Source organism: Dermochelys coriacea, chromosome 6 (genome assembly GCF_009764565.3).
Source record: "Dermochelys coriacea isolate rDerCor1 chromosome 6, rDerCor1.pri.v4, whole genome shotgun sequence".
NCBI classification, from domain to species: domain Eukaryota; kingdom Metazoa; phylum Chordata; order Testudines; family Dermochelyidae; genus Dermochelys; species Dermochelys coriacea.
In genome coordinates, this window is record NC_050073.1 from 40,641,537 (window position 1) to 40,662,835 (window position 21,299).

At 40.9% G+C, this 21,299-nt stretch overlaps 1 protein-coding gene across 5 annotated transcripts in view; it reads right to left on the reverse strand.

The window, feature by feature from the left end:
* LUZP2 (leucine zipper protein 2) overlaps window positions 1-21,299 on the reverse strand; it is a 341,273-nt gene that overhangs the window by 66,916 nt on the left and 253,058 nt on the right. For all 5 annotated transcript variants that reach the window (XM_038406161.2, XM_038406160.2, XM_043516670.1 and 2 more), the window contains 2 exons: window positions 4,276-4,350; window positions 1,798-1,962 (listed from right to left, as the gene is read on the reverse strand). In XM_038406161.2, coding sequence (XP_038262089.1) covers window positions 1,798-1,962; window positions 4,276-4,350 — 240 coding nt within the window. The remainder of the gene's footprint in view (window positions 1-1,797; window positions 1,963-4,275; window positions 4,351-21,299) is intronic.

Consider the following 21,299-nt stretch of genomic DNA (forward strand, 5'->3'; position numbering starts at 1 on the left):
AGCCTTCTTGGCAACAAGGGCACACTGCTAATTCATATCCAGCTTCTCATTCACTGTAACCCCTAGGTTCTTTTCTGCAGAACTGCTGCCTAGCCATTCAGTCCCTAGTCTGTAGCGGTGCATGGGATTCTTCCGTCCTAAGTGCAGGACTCTGCACTTGTCTTTGTTGAACCTCATCAGATTTCTTTTGGCCCAATCCTCTAAATTTGTGTAGGTCCCTCTGTATCCTATCCCTACCCTCCAGTGTATCTACCACTCCTCCCAGTTTAGTGTCATCTGCAAACTTGCTGAGGGTGCAATCCATGCCTTCCTCCAGATCATTAATGAATATATTGAACTGTTCTTTTGCATGAGAAGGTTGTGACCATGCATGCTCATTAAAGACTCCATAGCACTTCTTACATGAATAATTATGAGAGACTCCATGTCCTCATCAAATTCCTAATTGGATAATTATAGTCAGCCTACTGAAATTACTCTGCAGCTTTAATTGGACACAAAGATTCACTAAATCCTTATTTAAAATTCTGAACTGATTATGCACGTATACAGCTGCCATATCCCACTTTACAGATGGCTGCATTTTACAGTGGGTGAAGTGATTCCTATATGCAGTTTAGGAAAGTATTTTATGATCCTTTGGAATGAATACACTCTATGTATTCTCAGTTATTTCTTTGTAAATCTCAAATAACACTATTGAAACCAATAGTTTTTCTAGATTTGCACAATTCGATATGAGGGCAAAATATGACTCTATAAATATAAATTAAGATAATTGTTGTTCACTGTTATTATTGATCATAGTAAAATCCTTACATTCTGCAGAGATTAGGGGCTAGATCCACAAAGGGATTTAGGTGCCTAACTGCTAAATCTAAAATTTAGATATTCACCTCCCCATACACACACATAGCTGCTGCCTAGCTCTGTAGATACCTAAATTCCCTAGGCACCTAAGTTTCTACCAACAAAGTCTGCTAGGTGCCTATTGGGCATGTAAGCAGCTGCCTAAATCCTGGAGCCAAGTGCCAATGCAGACCTACACCCTGACAAGACCCTCAAATTAGATATTTCCCACTTATCTTTCCTGCTGACCTGATCTGATAGGTATGCTCATAAGTTGCCTGAGGGTAGACATACCAGATTGAACCCTGCAGAAAACACAAGCACTGGAGGAGAATCAATATCAAAGACAGGGTTCGAACCCATGTCTTCCCAGCTCTAAATCCAAGCTCAAGCCCACTAGATAATATTGTCTCATTCTCCGAAGCCCAGTGTGCTTTCCTTGGGATCACTCGTAAAGAGCCACCTCTTCTGCATAGCCACGAAATGTAATCTATCAGCAAACCGAGAAAAACAAAGCGAGATTCCCTTCCTTTGGGCCTCCCACCGCATCTTGTGTTTCTAAGTCTATCATTTATATTGGAAGACATGGTGGGCAGACATTTTCTTGCCATTTAGTCCTCTACATCATCAAACACAATTTTCAGTTGGCAATTAATTATAAAACCAATATGAATTAATGTAATCAATTATTGTATTCACAAACCCACCTTCCTTGAAAGCAGGTTCCATTTAACAGCAGAGACAGAATTTTGTTCACCAACAAAAAAAGTAGCTGTTTTCCAACTTTTTAAAAGTAACATTAGTGACATCAGAAATAGGCTGAGAATTATCTTCAAATTCATCCTAATCTTTCAATAAATTTAAAATCCTTCTTAGTTCCACTTCGATGGTCTTACAGGACAAACGATCAAAACTGTTTAAAAAAAATAAATAGGGGGGAAATTATACCTTGGTATTTGTCACTTGAAATCGAACTTTTGAGTCGTTTGTAACTTGGGATGTCAGCTTCTCAGTTGGTTTTGAAGGGATTATATTTGTAGTGGGTGGTTGATTGTGCAGAACGGAAGACAGGCAGAGTTGTACAGTCTCCTTCAGAGCTTTCAGCTGTGACTCCTGGGAAAATGAGAAGTCATCAGCTCTTAAAGATAGGCTATAGTGAACAGTGTAGCTTGTTTTCTTTCTGCTCTGAACCAAACACTTGGCAACAGCTGTAGGAATCTTTTTCTTATTAAAGCAGGAAATTAAAGCAATTTAATTCACCCTTTACATAACTGCCGGGTGGGTTATAGTATGTACACAGCACATCAAACAGACTGGGAAAGTCATAGTAAACTCTCCTCTATTCTCATACAACTTTACCAGGATATCTTATTCTAGTGCATTTTTTAAAGACCACTCATATTAAAAGGAACTAAGGTGTAATCTACCAAACATCAGGGTTGCAACAGCATTTGTTTTTAGGATTGCTGGAGAGAAAGAGATGTTCATTTGTGTGTTCTATAAATACACACACATATATGTGGGTATGTAGTTTTGTGTCACTCATTCAGGATACTCAGTATTTCTGCACAAGTGTATTTATTGTGACAGAAAGATTCTCTCTCTCAGATGCAATTATGCTGTCACATAGTTAATACTATACCCATAATTTGGTTTGGATTGGGAAATTTTAAAATTACCATGGTCCAGATCAAAACAAAAAACACTCAGGATCCAAGAATTGTGAATAGTAAAATGAGCTGCTGTTCTCAAAATATTTAGGAGGCACTTCCTATAATTATACCAGGAGTTACGGTATAATTATAGGGAGTGCCTCCTGCATATTGAGAGAAGAGCAGCTCATTTTACCATTCACAATTCTTGGATCCTGAGTGATATTTTTTTAAGAAAGAAAGAAAGTTAAATATCCCATTTGGATAGAAATACTGAGTATCCTGAATGAGTGGCACAATACTCCAATACTGTTATGGTATAACAGTCTTATTGAAAGGGATGCAGACCACTCTCTTATAAACTAATGAAATTGTCCAACTGATGTGCTGTAAGCAAAGAGAGGAAGGATTTCCCAATGGGTAGGGCTCTAGTCTGGGATTTGGGAGACCTTGGTTCAGTTCCCTGCTCTCCCAAAGGCTTCCTTGTGTGAACTTGGGCAATTCACTTAGCCTCTCTGTACCTCAGTTCCCTCTATGTAAAATGGGGTTAATAGAACTTCCCTTCCTCAAAGGAGGGTTGTGAGGATAAATACACTAAAAATTATGAGGTGCTCAGATACTATGACAATGGGGGCCAGATAAGTACCTTATATCGATAGTTCCAAACATATAATAACACGTAAAATAGAGGGCCACATTACATTAAAGGTGCATCTAAAGTAATTTAGCGCTTATATCTAGTGCAATTCAGCATGCCTTTAGCACTGCTAAACCAAATAACTAATAACAAACGTCCTGAGATTTTTTCCCCATTTTTTATATCCTTAAACTATGATGTGTTATCTATTAGAGAATAATTGAACTGAATTAGCAGTCCCACCTTGATTCCACCAAATTAGAATCTAGAGATAAATTCCATAAACGGACCTGTCTGGTACCCAGGAAAGCACAACTTGGGTTTTATTCAAGAGAAAAAACACCAGTATGAAAACTCCCAAGGGCTTGATGCAAAAGCACTACTCATATCAGAAAGAGGATAATCACAGAAACAAGAGATGGACAGAAAATTAAAAGGAAAAAAATAGGACAAAACAGAATAGTTTTCCTGTTTCCTTACGGTGGGGAAAAATCTGTAACTCAGTGCAGTGATTGTGTAGGCTTGCCAGAGTAAGCAAATAAAAATCATCCAATAGGAAAGCAGTAGGAAATCAACGACTGTTCCTCCACACACCTCGAAAGCATCTAGGGGGAGGCAAATCCATTGTGCAACACTCCACAACCAATAACTGGCCTGCACAGCTACCTGGGTGCCCTGAGGAAAGAATGCCATGCAATCTCAAGGGATAGCTTAGTTTGTACATTTCCTCTACACTTCTAGGAGGTGAGGGATGGACTGTGGCTCAATAATTCCCATGGGGTTATATACATCCACACTAGATCATGCTTGGGACTATGGCTAAATGCTAAAATCTAGCCCAGAAGTGACCAAGTATCAACATTTCTTTGTTGTAAGGTAACCTTAGAATTCGGCTTGATACGAGTTTCTCAGACAGTTTACTTTTAATCTTATTGATCCCAATCTTGAAAACCCTACATTTGAGTTTAATTTTATGCACTGATTAGTTCCATTGACTTCAGTGGGACTGTTCCGAGTACATTAAGTGCATGTGTAAGTCTTTGCAGAACTGATGCCTTAATTTGTATTGCTTTGTCAAGTTACGTGAAGTGTCCATAGCGAATTAAACACGTTTATAGCACCCAGATAAATTCTTACTTTGTCAAGGGCGGCTTTTTCCAGGTTATCTTTTGCAATTGCTAACTTTTGCTCCAGATCTGTTAGCTGTTGTGCCTGTGGGAATAAAAAAAAAAGTAATTGATATAATTTACAATACAATAATTTCCCCAGTAGGTTTGTGTGCTATGCCTGAGAGAGAGGAAAGTGTTTAACTTTGCAGATTAAAGTTAAAATTACTTGCCAGATGACCAAGCCCCAAGGGATATTTTTTACTGAGAAAATGTGGCTTTTTATGTGGGAACTGGGCTCAATCTTACCCTGTTTATGTCAATGGAAATTTAGTCATTAACTTCAGTGGCAGTAGAAAAAATCCCCACGTGTTCTGAAGAATTTAGAAACCCCAACGTACAGTACTTTTTGTAAAGATTAACGTGTTCGTATACTTTTTGTTCCTTGGCTAGTCTTGTATTCCTAACCATTCAGACTCTCTCTGCTAAACTGGAAATTAGACTACACATACATAGGCACAAACAGCCATGCATACATACTGTGACAGGCTTCAGGGCCTACTCCCTGGTAAACATGGAGTTAACTCCAACTCTGCTTCTCCCTCCTCTTTTGTATGGCACTCAAAGGAAAGGCTATAGGAATGGCTGTTTTTGAGACATTGTAGATTCCAAATCCAGGGGCCCAGGCTAGACCCCACACTGGAGGAGTTTTCTCAAGGAAGAGACTTTGGTAATTTAGACAAATGTTTTGTGTGTGCAGTCATTCCACTGGCTTACATTTACAACAGTCTACCTGAGTTTCCTTAATTAACGGCAGCGAGTGATTTCCCGCCCCTGGAACTCAGAATAATTCAATAGAATTTTCCCTGAAGAGAAAGAAATTTCTAGTAGGGAATTGAACTTTTAAGGAGTTAAGAGTCCCTAGCTTCCTATGGCTGTGCCACCTATAATGTAATAGCACATACTATGTAACTAAAGAGTTGTGGGGTTTTCATTTTGCTTTATTGTTTTACTTGCAAATATAAATAGTTCTGTAGTTATTTTCAATGTTTATGAAGGAGAAGGGAGGAAAGGACTGTCTTTTCCATCTGAAACTGTAATGAGGCATTGTACATTTTTTGCATATAAATAGATCTGCAAGGTTCTAACTCATCAGTCAAAGGACATCACATTTTAGGCCTTTGTAAATGTTTACTCAAACAACCGATTGCTAAAATATATTGCTATTTTTCTCCAGAGATACCACAGTGCAGATGTCTGACTTACCTACTTCCCACCCTGCTAAAGTTTTTGTGTGTGATATTTTTCTATTTTATTATTTGGTAGACGTTGGCTATGTTGAAGGTGGTTGAACAACGGAAAATTAACTGAATGTCATGTACAGAATTAAAAGCAAAAAATTATATTAAATATATAGTTTTAAATGTCTGACAAACTAACAAAAGTCATGACAGTCAGAGTCATGGCCCTCCATTCTCCTGCTGATGTGAAGAAAAGGCACTTAGAATCATAGAATATCAGGGTTGGAAGGGACCCCAGAAGGTCATCTAGTCCAACCCCCAACTTGTTCATATCTAAACTCTTATGGTTTGTTATGTAATCACAATGGGACAGGACTGATGAGCCCCTCTCTCTTGACCTGGATTCTGAGACACAACATTGTGCATCAGCTCAAAAGTAGACAGTGACTCGTTATACTGGCAAGGATTGCAGTTGAGGGGCTCTTAAACCCAGGTATGACTCTTATGGTTCAGCTGTTGGATATAAGTTAATGCTCTTGATTTATGACTGTAAACCTTTTGGGGCTCATGGGCTCTTTCTGTTCTGTGTTTGTATAGTTCCTAGCACAATAATGCCCTGGTCCATGCCTGAGGCTCCTAGGCACTAACATAACAGAAATAAATATCGATATTAATGTCAATATTAATATCAATGTGATGATGATGAAGAAGAACAAGGAGCAGCTTCAGCAAAAGAACCCAAGCTCTACCCCCTGCGTGTTATCAACCATCTGGGTGCCTGCCATTTGGTCATGAAAAAGAGGCCTGAATAGCTCATGTGGCCAAAAAGAGATTAGGCTGACATTTATTGGCTATTCCTGGCAGCCATGTTAGCATGGTCTAGCGATATGTCTATATTTCAAGCTAGGGGGCATGAGTCCCAGCACAGGGAGACATACCGGTGCTAGCTCTCATCAAGTTTTCATGCTAAAAATAGAATGTAGCTGTGAGACAGGCTAGCAGCCTTGAGTATATACTCATGTGGGACCCTAGGTACATACTCAGGGTGGGTAACCCATCCAACTGCCACTGTATTTTGAACATGTTAGCTTGATTAGAGCTGCAGCAGGTATGTCTCCTTGAACTGGGAATCACACCCGAACTGGAAGTGCTATACTGCCTGAGGGATGAATTTGGAGAAGCACTTGCAATGGTGGTGGGTTGGGCACAGAAGGACATTATGTGGACAATGAGGACCTCCATACATGTTGCAGGGAGGATCAGACAAAGACAATACTGATGTCTGCTCTGGACTATGTATCCCGACGACGTGCATCTCTCAGATATAGTAGGTACTATTCCCTCCCCCACCCCATTTTTTCCCTTCCAGCTCTAATTTTCAATATAAACATACTATCATGGATTGAGAGGAGGTTGCCAGATTTGTTGATGGAATACAGCAGCTAAACTCAAGGCTAATAGCATTGTGGAGGTGTGTGTTGGCTATAGAACTTGGGGGTGGCTTGGGTCTCCATCCCCAGTGGCTGTGAAAGTGAGTTAATGAATTACTTGTGAATTAGGAATCAACTCTCTCCCCGAACTGGAGTTGGATCCAGAGAAATACCTGAGATCAAGCTATGAAGCTCAGGGGTAACTTGTATAGAAGCTTGCAAGGGGCTATGGGTTTACCTTGACTGTTTAGACTGTGAACAGTTAAGCTGATCAAGATTTGGGTATCGGAAGATTTGCTTCCAATCCTCTGTTAGCATTAACTCTAGATATTCTTGCTGTTCATATAAACATGGTGATGAGTTTAGCTGGTTGTTGCCTCCCCGCATCTTCTCTGATGCCAAGTGAGGAAGTCTTCTGGTGTTTGTTGTTACAATAAAGTTGTGACCATTTGGTCAAAAATCTACTTTTTGTGTCTGTCCTTATTGATGCCAGCCATTCACAATCCTGACCTGGGAGATAATGAACCCAATAGATTATAATGATTTTAAAGTCATAGCATGTTAGGCCAGAAGGGACCACCAATATAACCTCCTTTATATCACAGGCCACCAATACCGCTCAGCACCCACACACTAAACCCTGCAACTTAAATCAGACCAAAGTATTACAGCCTACTGGAGGCTAAACTATTATGTGTCATAAGAAGAGAAGAGGAGGTACTGAGGTGCACTATTGCCAAAGTTTCCTGCACTGGCAGGGAAATGATTGAGTGAGATATACCCAGCTAATCCTGGCAAGTGACCTGCACCCATGTGCTGCAGAGGAAGGCAAAAAAAAACCCCTCTCAAGATCAGTGCCAACCTTATCTGAGAAAAAATTCCTTCCCGGCCCCACATATGGCAACCGGTTAGAACCTCAGCATGTGAACAAGAATCAGCGAGCCAAGCATGTGAGAGAAAGAAAGAATGCTCAGTGTCACTTCAGAGCCCTGGCCTTCCCCATCCAGTCTCATCTCAAACCAGGCCATCAGAGAAGGAGATTAAAACAAAACAATCCAGAATACACTGGAGTGGGGTGTGGAAAAATCCCTTCCTGACCCCTGCAAGTGAAACCCCCAAAGAGTGAGCTTTTAGGGATATAAGATGGAAACTGGAAGTGAACCTCCAGCTGATGAACCTCCACCACCTACCATCACATGTAACTCTTTCATATAATTGCACTTGTAAGTTTGCCTAGCTCTCTCTTACCTGCTCTGTGGTCCTCTGTCAGGACCAGTCTTCTGTCTGGCTTTCTGGAGGATTTCTCTCTCCTGCAGCCTGTCCACCATCCTTTGCCTAGGCTTCTGAGCTCCTCCAGGCAGCACGTGTGGCAGATCTGGACGGGCAGGGCTACCTTGGCTCAGTATTGCCCTTTAACAACTTCAGACCCAGTGGGGGTTTGAATATCCCATCACACACCCCTAATGCATTAATAGAAAGCAATCATATCCCCTGTAAACCTTCTTTATGCTAGACTAAATAAGCTAAATCTCTCTCTAAATGTTCCAATCCTCCTCTGTATTGACAATGCCTCCCAACTCATTACATCAGCAAATTTCATTAGTGTACTCCTATTCTTTGTGCCAAGATTATCAATAGAAATATTCAATAAAGTTAGTCCCAAGACACATCCTTGACGAACTCCACTAGCAACACCCTCTGGTCTGATAATTCACCTTTCAGCACAATCAGATACCTTCTTTACTTTAGAGAATTCCTCATTTGCCTTACAGTTCATGAACTGATCCCCAGCTTCTCCAATTTAATACTTCTCCATGAGGTATTGTGTCAAAAGCTTTACTCAAATCCAAGTGCACCAGATTTCCGTTATCTAAAAAAATCAGTTATTTTCCCAAAGAAGTAAATCAGTTTAATTGGGCATGATCTACCCATGGTAATCCCATGTTGCATTACACCCCCTTTAGGCTCACAGATGACACTAAACTGGGTGGGAGGAGGTAGATACACTGGAGGGTAGGGACAGGGATATTTAGACAAATTGGAGGATTGGGCTAAAATAAATCTGATGAGTTTCAACAAGGACAAGTGCAGAGACCTGCACTTAGGACAGAAGAATCCCATGCACAGCTACAGGCTTGGGACCAACTGGCTAAGTGACAGTTCTGCAGAAAAGGACCTGGGGATTATAGTGGACGAGAAACTGGATACGAGTCAGCAGTGTGCCCTTGTTCCCAAGAAGGCTAATGGCATATTGAACTGCATTAGTAGGAGCATTGCCAGCAGATCAAGAGAAATGATTATTTCCCTCTATTTTGTACTGGTGAGGCCACATCTGGAGTACTGCATCCAGTTTTGGGCCCCCCACTACAGAAAGGACTTGGACAAATTGGAGAGAGTCCAGTGGAGGACAACAAAAATTATTAGGAGACTGGGGCACATGATTTACGAGCAGAGGATGGGGAACTGGGTTTATTTAGTCTGCAGAAGAGTGAGGGAGGATTTGATAGCAGCCTTCAACTATCTGAAGGAGAGTTCCAAAAAGGATGGAGATAGGCTGCTCTCAGTGGTGGCAGATGACAGAACAATTGTCTCAAGTTGCAGTGGGAATAGCAGGTCTAGGTTGGATATTAGGAAACACTATTTCATTAGGAGGGTGGTGAAGCACTGGAATGGGTTACTGGGGAGATGGTGGAATTTCCATTCTTAGAGGTTTGACAAAGCCCTGGCTGGGATGATTTAGTTGGGGTTGGTCCTGCTTTGAGAAGGGGGTTGGACTAGATGACCTCCTGAAGTCTCTTCCAACCCTAATCTTCTATGGCTCTATGATTCTTCCTTCAGCTTTTTTTTTTTGTTTGTTTTTGTCATTTTCAATTACCTCTACTGCACTCGCTCAGCCAGAGCAACCCTGCACAAACTCCAACAGGAGCAGGGGTTGGTCACCTCCTATGTCACCCACCTAAGACAAATCATCTCTGACACCAGGTGAAACAAGGTGGCCCAGTTCAACCTGTTTCAATGGGGATTATAAAAGGAAGTCAAAGACATATTAGCTAATGTGGGAACCCTGATCCACTTGGATGCCTTTATTGACCTTGCTGTACTCAGTGGCAAACTGCTTGAATGCAAAGAAAGGAAGGGGTTCATGCCACATCCCTGCCAATATTCCTTGGTAACAGTCCCCATCCCAGTGTCCATGCAACTCAATGTAGCTCACTGCTATATCACCCTAAGGAAAGAGAATGCTGTTGCAACCACAGTTTTTGTTTCTACTGTGGGGAACATGGTCATGCACTTTTTGGCTGCCCATCATGGGCCCCAGCCCAGCAAAATTTCAGAAATGACTGAGCCCAGACACGGAAAAGGGAACCAGTCTGGGTGGGCCATGAGCCATTCATCCCCTTACTGAAGCATGCTGAAGGCATGGCAAGTCCTCGTTACACCTTCAAGTTCAGGTTCGCTTCCACAACCCAGGTTTGTCTCAATGAGTTTCCCCCACAACGGATGCTCATGAACACCAGGGCAGTGAACAACTTCATGGACACCAATGCTACACTTGCCTTAGGTATCCCAGAGCAGCCAAATCCAAACCCCGACCTCAGAGACTGTAGATCAGTGGTTCTCAAAGCCGGTCCTCAGCTTGTTCAGGGAAAGCCGTTGGTGGTTTGTTTACCTGCCGCATGCTGGCTGCCTTTCCCACAGCCCCCATTGGCCTGGAGTGGTGAACCGTAGCCAGTGGGAGCCACGATCGGCTGAACCTGCGGACGCGGCAGGTAAACAAACTGGTCCGGCCCGCCAGGGGCTTTCCCTGAACAAGCGGCAAACCAGCTTTGAGAACCACTGCTGTAGATGACTCGCTCCTGTCCTTGGACCCAATGACACAGGAGGCTCTGCCTTTGTAAGCTGTTATCCAGAATCACTGAGGAATTGTAAGGTTTCATGCAATCCATTCACCACACTTCCCCATAATCATTGGTGTCTTGTGGCTGGCAATCTATCACATGCATGTCTGCGGTAGGAATGCAAAATCAGTTTCTGCTCTGAATTCTGCCTTCAAGTCTGCCTATTTACATTGCCCAATGGATCCTGGCCAGAGACTGGGCCACTGCCAGGAAATCTCTGGACTCTGGCTGAAGCCTGGGTGTGACTATCACCAGAATCAACTCCTGCTCTTCTTGCTAAGTACCAGAACTTTGAGAAGAAATGCAGACCTCTTACCATCACATCAGGACTATAACTGTCTGATTGAGCTACAGCCTGAGGCCAAAATACCCTATGCTACATCTATGTAATGCCAGAACCAGAACTGGCCACCCTGTGTACCTATCTCCAGAAGGATCTGGAAAAGGGGTTTATTTGGCCATCATCATCTCCTACCAGGACTCCTTCTTTTTATCAAAAGGAAAGATGGAATCCAGCATTTATCATGGATTATGATAAAATCGATCAAATAATCATCAGAAGCTGGTAGCCCCTCACACTCATCTTGGAGTTGTTGGACCATGTGTGGTCAGCCGATGCATTCACTGAGCTTAGCCTGTGTGGAGCTGCCAACCTAGTATGGATCAGAGCAGGGATGAATTTAAGACAGCTTTTTTCAAATCTGATATGGCAATTATGAATATTTGGCAATGCCTTTTAGTCTCACAAATGCCCCGGCCACTTTCCAGTTTATGAAGTATCCCATGATGTCTTAGATCAGTACATCTAAGTCTGAGGTGCTAAACCAAGACATCTATGCTGGGCCCTGTTCTTCACCTACTTTAATGTCACCATCATCAGTCACCCTGGAGCCCAGAACAAGGCTGCTGATGCCTTGTCCTGAAAAGGGGAGTGTCTTACCAGCCAACACCCCTCAAGCACAGAGCCACCACGCATCCCCAAGCCCTGTAATTTCCTGGGCATTTCCCAATACCTCCTGTCTTTGATCCACTCAGCAACAGGGTAAGAACACTCTCCCAAGGAACATGAGGTAGGAAGCAAGGCAACATCAAATATGGCATGATTTACTCTGTTGTCAAGGGTCACCTGTACATCCCACCGGGGTACCCCGACTTGAGGTCTTGAGACTCAGCCAAGACTTCCCACTAGCAAGCCAGTTCCGCCACCTCAAGATCCTTTACCTGATTAGCCACGTCTTCTGATAGCCTAGGATGTGAGCAATGAAGGTATGCAGTGGGACCAAGTGGCCATCCATGAGTTCCTCTTGGAGCTCTAATACCTGCCAAGTCCTCAGAAAAACCTTGGGCAGCCATCATCATGGATTTTATAGTGCAGCAGCTCCCTGTGTTTGACGGATACACCATCATCCTCACCATCCTCAATCAATTAACCAAAATGCCCCACTTAGCCCCCCCTTGCACACCTGCCCATCACTGAAGAGATGTCTTGACTGCTGGTGACACACTTTATCCATCTTCATGGGCTCCCCAAGACAGACTACTTGACGGAGGTCTGCAATTTGCATTGTGGTTCTGGCACAAAACTTTGCTGCTGCTTGGAGTCTGCACCTGTGCATCCTCCATCTATCACTGACAGACTCTAATAAATTTGTTAGTCTCTAAGGTGCCACCGGTACTCCTTTTCTTTTTGCGAATACAGACTAACACGGCTGCTACTCTGAAATCTGTGAGAATGAATCAGGTTTTAGAATGACGTCTATAGTACTTTACAAACGATCACCAGAATGACTGGTCAGCTGTGCTGCCCCAAGCAGAATTCACCTACAATAATGCAGATCACGTCTCCACTGGGCAGAATCTATTCTAATTGAATTTTGGGTTCCATCTCTGTCTTCACCCACCTGTACCTGCCATCTCCACAAACCTGGCAGCCACCAACTGGCTTACTGAAAACAGAAGCAAAAGTATCCATTAGTTTTTGGGCCACATCTAGATTATCTTTAACCTCCTTTCCATCCACACTGCATCTCATTCCAACTTCATCCTTCCTTATTCTTTTATTATCTATCTTAATTTCCTTGGCAAATGCTAATTTAGATGACTTAAGTAATTCTCACTTTACTCCTACATTTTCTAACGTCAATGATTTAATTTTCTTTGCTGGTAGACCCTTTCTTCCATTCCCTATAGGCTCTCTGCTTATGCCTAATTACCTTTTTGAGGTGGTTATTCATCCTTCTGGGTTGGCACTTTTTTTCTACATTTTTCCTCCTTGCTTGGGATGCAAATTTCAGGTAGCTTTTGTGTAGTTGCTTTGAAGCAGTTCCAAGCCTCCTCCACATTTAAGTCATTGAGCTCTTCAGTCCAGCTGACTTTAACTAATTCCCTTAATTTCCCCAAATCTGTACTTTTAAAATGAAAAATCATGGTTGACAAGCTGATTTTGGTCATTTAATTTAAACTTAGTTAACTTGTGATCATTTGATCCAAGGTTATTTCCAATGGCTAGCTCTTCTATAAATCTACTTCATATCAAGTAAAACCTTCTGAATCTACAGAGTATAAATAACATTCTTGAAAAGGAGTGATAACATGTATCATAAAAATATCATTTTGCAGGAAGCAATTATTATCTAAGCAGTACACATTTACTTGGGTATATATTTTTTAGAGTAATAGTTGGGGTTGATTGATTTACTTTAATGATTGACGTAAATTATTTTACTTCACAGGCTATTGAACCAATAGGCCAATGTAGTATCAATCCTGCTGCCGCAAACTGACATTAAGTCCGTGCACTAAAATTTTTTTTTTATTGAAATAATGGATTGTTCATTCAGCTGCAGCTGATATTAAATCTCAGCTCACCTCTTTATCCTCCTGTAATTTTACAATGCCCAAATTAATTATTTTTCAAAAAATTTCAGAATTGACTGTTAAACTCCATCTCATATGGTACAATTTTGCTGCTACTTTGAGCTAATCCTTTGAAAAAGTTTTGTTAATTAACATAACCCAGACAGTGAAGAGAGGCTAAGGAAAGGAGCACAACTGGTACCCAAAATGAGCAAAATCATTTCAATGTGGATTATATTCAAAAATGCTACGGAGAATGAGCACAGTTTAAAAGCTTTTCATTCTTTTCACCAGAAATAAATAAATTACCAGTTTGAGCAGCAATAATTATTATAGTGAAGAATACTGCTAGAATTGGTAATCTCTTACCTACTGTAAAAGAAAAGTTTTAACTACGCCCACTATAAGGGCATGATACTGTGAGGCACAGAAGGCCCTCAACCCCTCATTAATATCCATAGTACTGATCTTCTTATAGGATTCATCACCTTGAAGAATCAGGCCCTAATAGAGGAGAAATGAAATGAAATAATAGCATTGAATATCCTAGAAAGCATTTTGAACACTTACTCTAAGTGCAGGAACTTAAAGCCACTTAGGAGTCCTGCATTCCCTTCCCACTCCCAAACTCCCACTGAACTCAGTGTACTCATCCTATTTATCACAAATTACCTTAGAGAAAATGCCAGCATTTAAATAAATATCTATAGATATGGGGGAGTGGGAAGAGATAGATGGCTATTGGGCTAGAGTCTGATCTATGTTGCATAGATAAAACTCCAGAGTGGCTCTGTATCAGAAGGAGGATTTTTGTGTCTATTTGAATCTGTGACATGTCAAACGGTATGCAAACAATGTCTTCTTTTCCTTGGCACTATGCCTTTGATTGTTTAACAAAGATCTATAATTATTGCATGCTGTGTATTATATTGAATTTCTAAAGTATCAGCGCTCTCTCTCTCTCTCTCTCTCTCTCTCTCTTTCAAAGCCGTACAGCAAGTAATAAAAGTGATACACTCTATGATCCTCAGAAGCTCGATATTTTATGCTTTTGGAGACCAGGCAAAATGTCCTCAGATGTGTTAATGTTGTTCTCTAAAATCTAAATTTTTCACAGGGGAGGCATGGAACAAAGGGCATATGTAATCACCTTCTGGAGCATGGAACACTGCATATCACTATAAAGCAGCTCATCCAGCTTCTAACAAGCAATCTACATTAAAGCCACATTCCAAATATGGCCCCTTCACTTTCCTCCTCATGGAAGGCTAGACCAGTGGTTTCTCCCGCAGGATCTCCTCATCCTAACCCCTAGCTCCCTCTGCTTCAGCTAGATAACTAAATCCTCATGTCTGAGTTAATAAAATCTTTTGCTAGTATGATGCATCAAAAAACCCAAATCTATCTCTATGCATGCATCAATTCTATCTTTCATACACCTGACATCAAAATGACTCATCAGAAACACGCTGTAGCCCTTTGCAGAGCCCTGGAATCTACCATCCTGTTATGGTTGCACACAAATTATGTCTGACTTCTGCATAGGACACACAGGCAGTCCATGAAGTGGCTCCTTTATGATCTCTTCCCCTCCTATCCCTAACCCCTGTGCAGCTATAATTTGACCAGAGATGTCTTAATGGTTGGACAGGAATGCTTCCTGGATGATTAAGAATTGAAAGTCATGCCAAGTTGTCAATTATAAGGGTTCAGAGAAGAGCCAGAAGAATGATTAAAGGACTGAGTTACAGACTCAAGGAACTCAGTCTGTTTGCCTTAACAAAGAGAAAAGGGGTCACTTGATTACAGTTTATAAAAGTACCTACCTGGGGAACAAATATTTGATAATGAACTCTCCAACCTAGCAGAAAAGGGTATAACATGATCCAATGCCTGTAAGTTGAAGCTAGACAAATTCAGAATGGATACAAGGCTAAGTTTTTAACAGTGCAGGTAATTAACCACTAGGACAGTCTACCAGGGGTCATGGTGAATTCTCCATCACTGGCCATTTTAAAATCAAGATTGAATGTTTTTCTAAAAGATCTGCTCCATGAATGATTTTAGGGAAGTTTTCCAACCTTTGTTATACAGGTCATACTAGACCTTGGATTGCATGTATTGCCTGGATATTATGAAATATGCATGACTGTAATTCAAGTAATATGCAGGAAAATTATATTATATAAACATTATTTGGGATTGACTGTTTACGGTGTCTGTCACTCAAGAAGTAATTTCCCATAAATTTGGAATGAGGTCTCAGATGTAACTGAAAACCTTGCGTCAAAAATAGGAACAGATTGAAACATGGCAAATTGCACTGAATTGGGGTATTTTTTTCGGGGGAAGAAGGGTGTCAAAATTTCAAAACATTTCCACCATGTGTAGCTAGAAAGGGCTAGATTGTCCCGCCTCTTAAAGGGACTACTCCCATGTGCAAACACAAATACATGCATAAGTGTTGGTAGGATCAGGGCCTTATTCAAGACATGCTAAAGTGGGATTTTATTGGGATCGATCCCAAGGAATTTTTTTGAGCCTAATTATATTGAATAACAAGGACTGCTCCTTATTGATGATTATCACAAATTATACTTATTTGGGAAACATTCAGTCAGTATCTAGAAAAGGAGTACTTGTGGCACCCTAGAGACTAACAAATTTATTAGAGCATAAGCTTTCATGAGCTACAGCTCACTTTATCGGATGCATTTGGTGGAAAAAATTTAGTTTTTCCAAAACTAGAAAAAAGAGCCAACTTAAAAAAAAAAAGAGCCAACTTAAAATATGATTCCCCTCAAAATCTTTGCAGTTTGTCTATTTTCCTGATGCTCAGTGTTGTTATCCTCATTAGTGACTCTTCTGGCTGTTTAATCTAAGCAAAGTATCTTGACCTGCATGGTTTTTAGTAGTGGAAGCTTCACTTCCCCCTTCTTATTAACATTTTTCCACTCCATGTTTCTTCCTGCACATAAAATATCACCCTGTGACTCAACCAAAGTGACAGGTCATTCAGATTTTAGTTATAGTAGGTGACAGGAGGCTCCCATCTCTCTAGAAGTGACTCTGTATGCTGGGATCTAAGACAGAAAGCAGACTGTACAATATTACTGAATGATTTATATTCAGTACTCACAAACAGGGGTGCCACAGTTGCAGCTATCCCTCTGTCCTTTTCTGGTTTCTCTGAGTGCACCCTCTCAGGGGTGTAGCCTCTTGTGCCTTCACCTATTTTCAGGTGGCATTTTGCAATTCTCCCACACTAAGGCCTTGTCTAAACTGCCCCTTTACAGTGCTGAAACTTTTTCACTCAGGGGTGTGAAAAAACACCCCTCTGAGCAATGCAAGTTTCAGCACTGTAAAGTGGCTGTGTAGACAGTGCACTGGAGCTGGGAGCTACTACACTCCTGGGATGGGTTTTTTACAGTGCTGGGAGAGCTCTCCCCACAGCGCTGATGCCGCGACTACATGTTGGTAGTGAAGACATACCCTAAGAAGAGGGCCTGAACTACAAGCACCCTGTTTAGCAATTATTACCCTGTAGGTTCAAATAAATTTAATCACCTGCACTTCTTACTTTCAGGAGTCTGTGACCTGTGGGGTAGTGACAAAACAGCCTCCTTAACACAAAGATATTGTTCATTTTAGCACTAAAAACAAAGCTTTTAAAGATAAATAATTTAAAAGAACAAACACTCCACCTGTATGTCTGTCTTTCCTGAAGTCATACCATCCCTAAGGACAACTTAGGCAAGTCTAACTTCTTTAGAAACCTCCAAAAGGTGTTATGTGATTTGGTACCCCTGAACTACTGCCTCTCTCAAGAAAGGGTTCTGTTAAATGCTGCCAGAATTTTTTTTTGTTCTTTTGTGTCCCTACATTTTGACCGTTTTGGTCAAAACAGTCCTGTAGTTTGGGTGGAGCTGGAGGCAAAATCATCAGTGCTAATAGTTCTGACATTGTCCCTGAAGAACTCCTAAGTGTTTGCTTAGGGATAGCTTATCTTAAGCTATTTTCTTCCTTCCTGTCCATTTTTCCAGACAGACTCCTGTTAAGTTAAACTAGTACAGTCATACAGAAAACACCCCCCATAACCAATCCAACATATAATATTCATAGGTTTCAAAACCTGCCTGGTTTCGACTGGAATTTCATCCAAATTGGACCATTCCTGTAAGAACACTGCAATTTTGAAGAAACAACATTTTCTAACAGCAAAGTGTACTATTAGAAAATTTCTGACCAGATCTACTTTCCTGATTTCATGGACTTGGTGCTAGATTTTGATTTTAGGCACAGACCTGAGCAACGATTATGTGTAAGATACATCACCTCCATGTGGCAGTGTCCTGAGTAATAATCACCTTCCTGCTGCCTCCTATCACAATCACGCTCCTGTTCAAATTTGGTAATCATAGCCTGCTGGCCTTATCCCAACTCCCCAGGCAACTTCAGCTGTTCTGGAGAATAAATACAGAGGTAGAGCCAAGATTTGATCCATTCCCCTACCCTCCCTGTCCAGGATTTAAGACTTGCTTACTCTTACATATCCATGGGCACATAGAGGCCGAATCTTGCTCTTAAAGATTTTTGCAATGTGTGTGCTTGCATTTCACCACGTTGGTCTCACTGACATCCATGTTGGCCCAATGAAGTCACTGGAGCAGCATGGTTGTAACTAAGAGCAAAGCTTGCCCCAATAGCCTTATTATACAAAATTCTGAGTCCCAGAAATCTCAGAGAAAACACACTATTTATCTCAGGTATTTCTACAGTGGCTGTCACTGTGGTACTTAAACACCAAAGAAAAATGACTGTGTCAATACAGATTACTTACAAAGTGTATAGCTGATACTGGCCTCATTCATTGAGAATTCTTGCACTACTTTGTTATATAGGCCATATGAAAACAAATTAAGAAGTTTCATGAGAGACTTACAAACTCCCTCTCCTTCTTTTCTTTATTTTGCTGTCTGTTCCACAAAGAACCTACCTTGGGTTAGACTTGTATCTTATCACAGCTCTGAATTCCCCTTTGTCTCATAAGCTTTGGGCCTGAGCTTGGGGGCAGTTCGGATTCACAGCGGCAGTGTTCTCAGTTTTCAGAGTAGCAGCCGTGTTAGTCTGTATTCGCAAAAAGAAAAGGAGTACTTGTGGCACCTTAGAGACTAACAAATGTATTTGAGCATAAGCTTTCGTGAGCTACAGCTCACTTCATCGGATGCATTCGATGGAAAATACAGTGGGGAGATTTATATACACACACAGAGAACATGAAACAATGGGTTTTATTACACACACTGTAAAGAGAGTGATCACTTAAGATGAGCTATTACCAGCGGGGGGTGGGGGGGAGAGGAGGAAAACCTTTTGTGGTGATAATCAAGGTGGGCCATTTCCAGCAGTTAACAAGAACCTCTGAAGAACAGTGGGGGGTGGGGTGGGGGGGGAGATATAACATGGGGAGATAATTTTACTTTGTGTAATGACCCATCCACTCCCAGTTCAGTGTCTTCATTAACTTCTAATCCTTCTCCACATGATACATTTCAGATCCTGATAAAAGCAAGTTTACTGAGTAAGTGGCAATCATTTGGGGCCAGATCCATTTCCCTTTGAAGCCAGTGGCAAACTCTTCCTGACTTCAGTGGCAGTTGGTTCAGATATCTAGTGAGGTTTGAGAAATTTGTGAGCTTGTTTAGCATTAAAACTGCTGCTGCTGCTGCTTCAGACTTATCTAAGTAACCTTGTCATACACAGTAACTCAGACTGACTATTAAGGATAGCATTAACTTGAAATGTAAGTCTAGAACCTTAAGGCCACCTCAAGGGTATGTAAGAAACATTTTAAATTGAATTTTTCAGTTCATTAAAGATGTAATAACATTTTAATACTCAAGGCTACATTATGAGAAGCTCTGTAACAATATGCTAATATATGTTACTAAGAACTGAAATTATACCCAAATGTTGAAAACTTGTTTTTCCCACCAGTTTATAAAACTATTAAAGCAATACAATAGGAAATGATACATTCTCTAGTTCAATTAAAATATTCATCTTTATTGATGTAGATTAATGATGCTTTGAGTTTAGTCATGACTGATAATCTATTATAGAAAAATTACAAATGTGTTTAATGATGTGTATATAAGTGGATATATCTGACTACATCCCTGCATACTTTGTCACCTCCTCAGATTTTAAGCTCTTAAAGGCAAAGAGCATCCCATTGTATGTGTTTTTTTACAGGGGGTTAACATAATTGGGCACAATTCTGTTTAGGTTCTCAATGTACAATTGTAGTACTACTAAGAGTTAATGAAAAAAAATTGCACAAAGGAGGCATTGAAGAATGTTAGTCTGTAAAACTGCATCACAAACTTGAAATTGAGAGAACCCCAACATGATGTATTCTTGACTTCTAGGGAATCTGAGATGTACTAATAGAATGGAGCAACAATGGAAAATTCCAGTATTTTCACATTTGTTTTCATCCCAAATTGGGATAAAAATCAAAGTATCAACATTTTCCCATGAAATGAAAAATTCTAATTTTTTTTATTCAAAATGTCAAAATATTTTATTCCAGAGTGTTGAACCAAATTGAAATATTTTGTTTCACTAAACTGTCTGTGCCTGTGGTACCGAAGTGCCTCCTGGGAGTTGAAGTTCAGATGGCTCGTGCTCTAATTCCCCCCATGGACTGGGCTCCTTGGCTGGACTATATCTCCATAATATACCACAGTCACGTAACTCCCATGATTTACTATGCTGCTTAGCTAGAGGGGTCATTGTAGAGTATCATGAGACATGTATTCCAGCCAAGGAACCTGGCCCATAGGAAATACTGGAAGCATGGACTGATCTAAAACTCCAGTGAGGAACTGTGGCACTAAAGGTAGATGCAATTTAATGTCAAATTGACTCGAAACAACATGTTTCAGTTAGGTTCAAGACACTTACAATTTTGACTTGGGTTGAACTGACCGGAAGCAAAATGTTTCATTTTAATTAGTTAGATTTTTTTTGAAATTTCACATGTGGAGGAAATGCATTTTCATGACTGACATAGACAGTGTTTCACTCCGAGAAGGAATCTTTCCTTTCTCTTTCAAACACCCAATAGTCCAAATAACAGGGAACCCTGGATACATCAATTCTAGTTACCTACTTTCCAGCATCAAGCCTCCTGTTGCTGAACAAACTCATATAGAGGCTAGTCAAAGGCTAAATTCAAACTCATCACTTTGAAGCTAATCTCCTAGGTCTGGCACAATCTGGTTTTAGGAAAGGACATGGAATGGATATGTGATCTCCTGCTGTCAAAGGACAGACATCTATTCTCATCCTCTGGGACCTCTCTGCAATAATTGACACAGTTGACCATAAGCTACTGCTCTCTAAAGAGAGGTCACAAGAGTCTAGGGGAATGTGGTAAAATGGTTTGAGTCCTTCCAGGAGGGATGCACCCAATGAGTAGTGATGGGAAACTGATTTTCAATAAGTCTTGGAGCACTGGGGAAGTTTCAGAAGAGTGGAAGAAAGATAATGTTGTACCAATTTTTAAAAAGGATAAACAGGATGACATGGGTAATTATAGGCCTATCAGTTTGACATTGATCC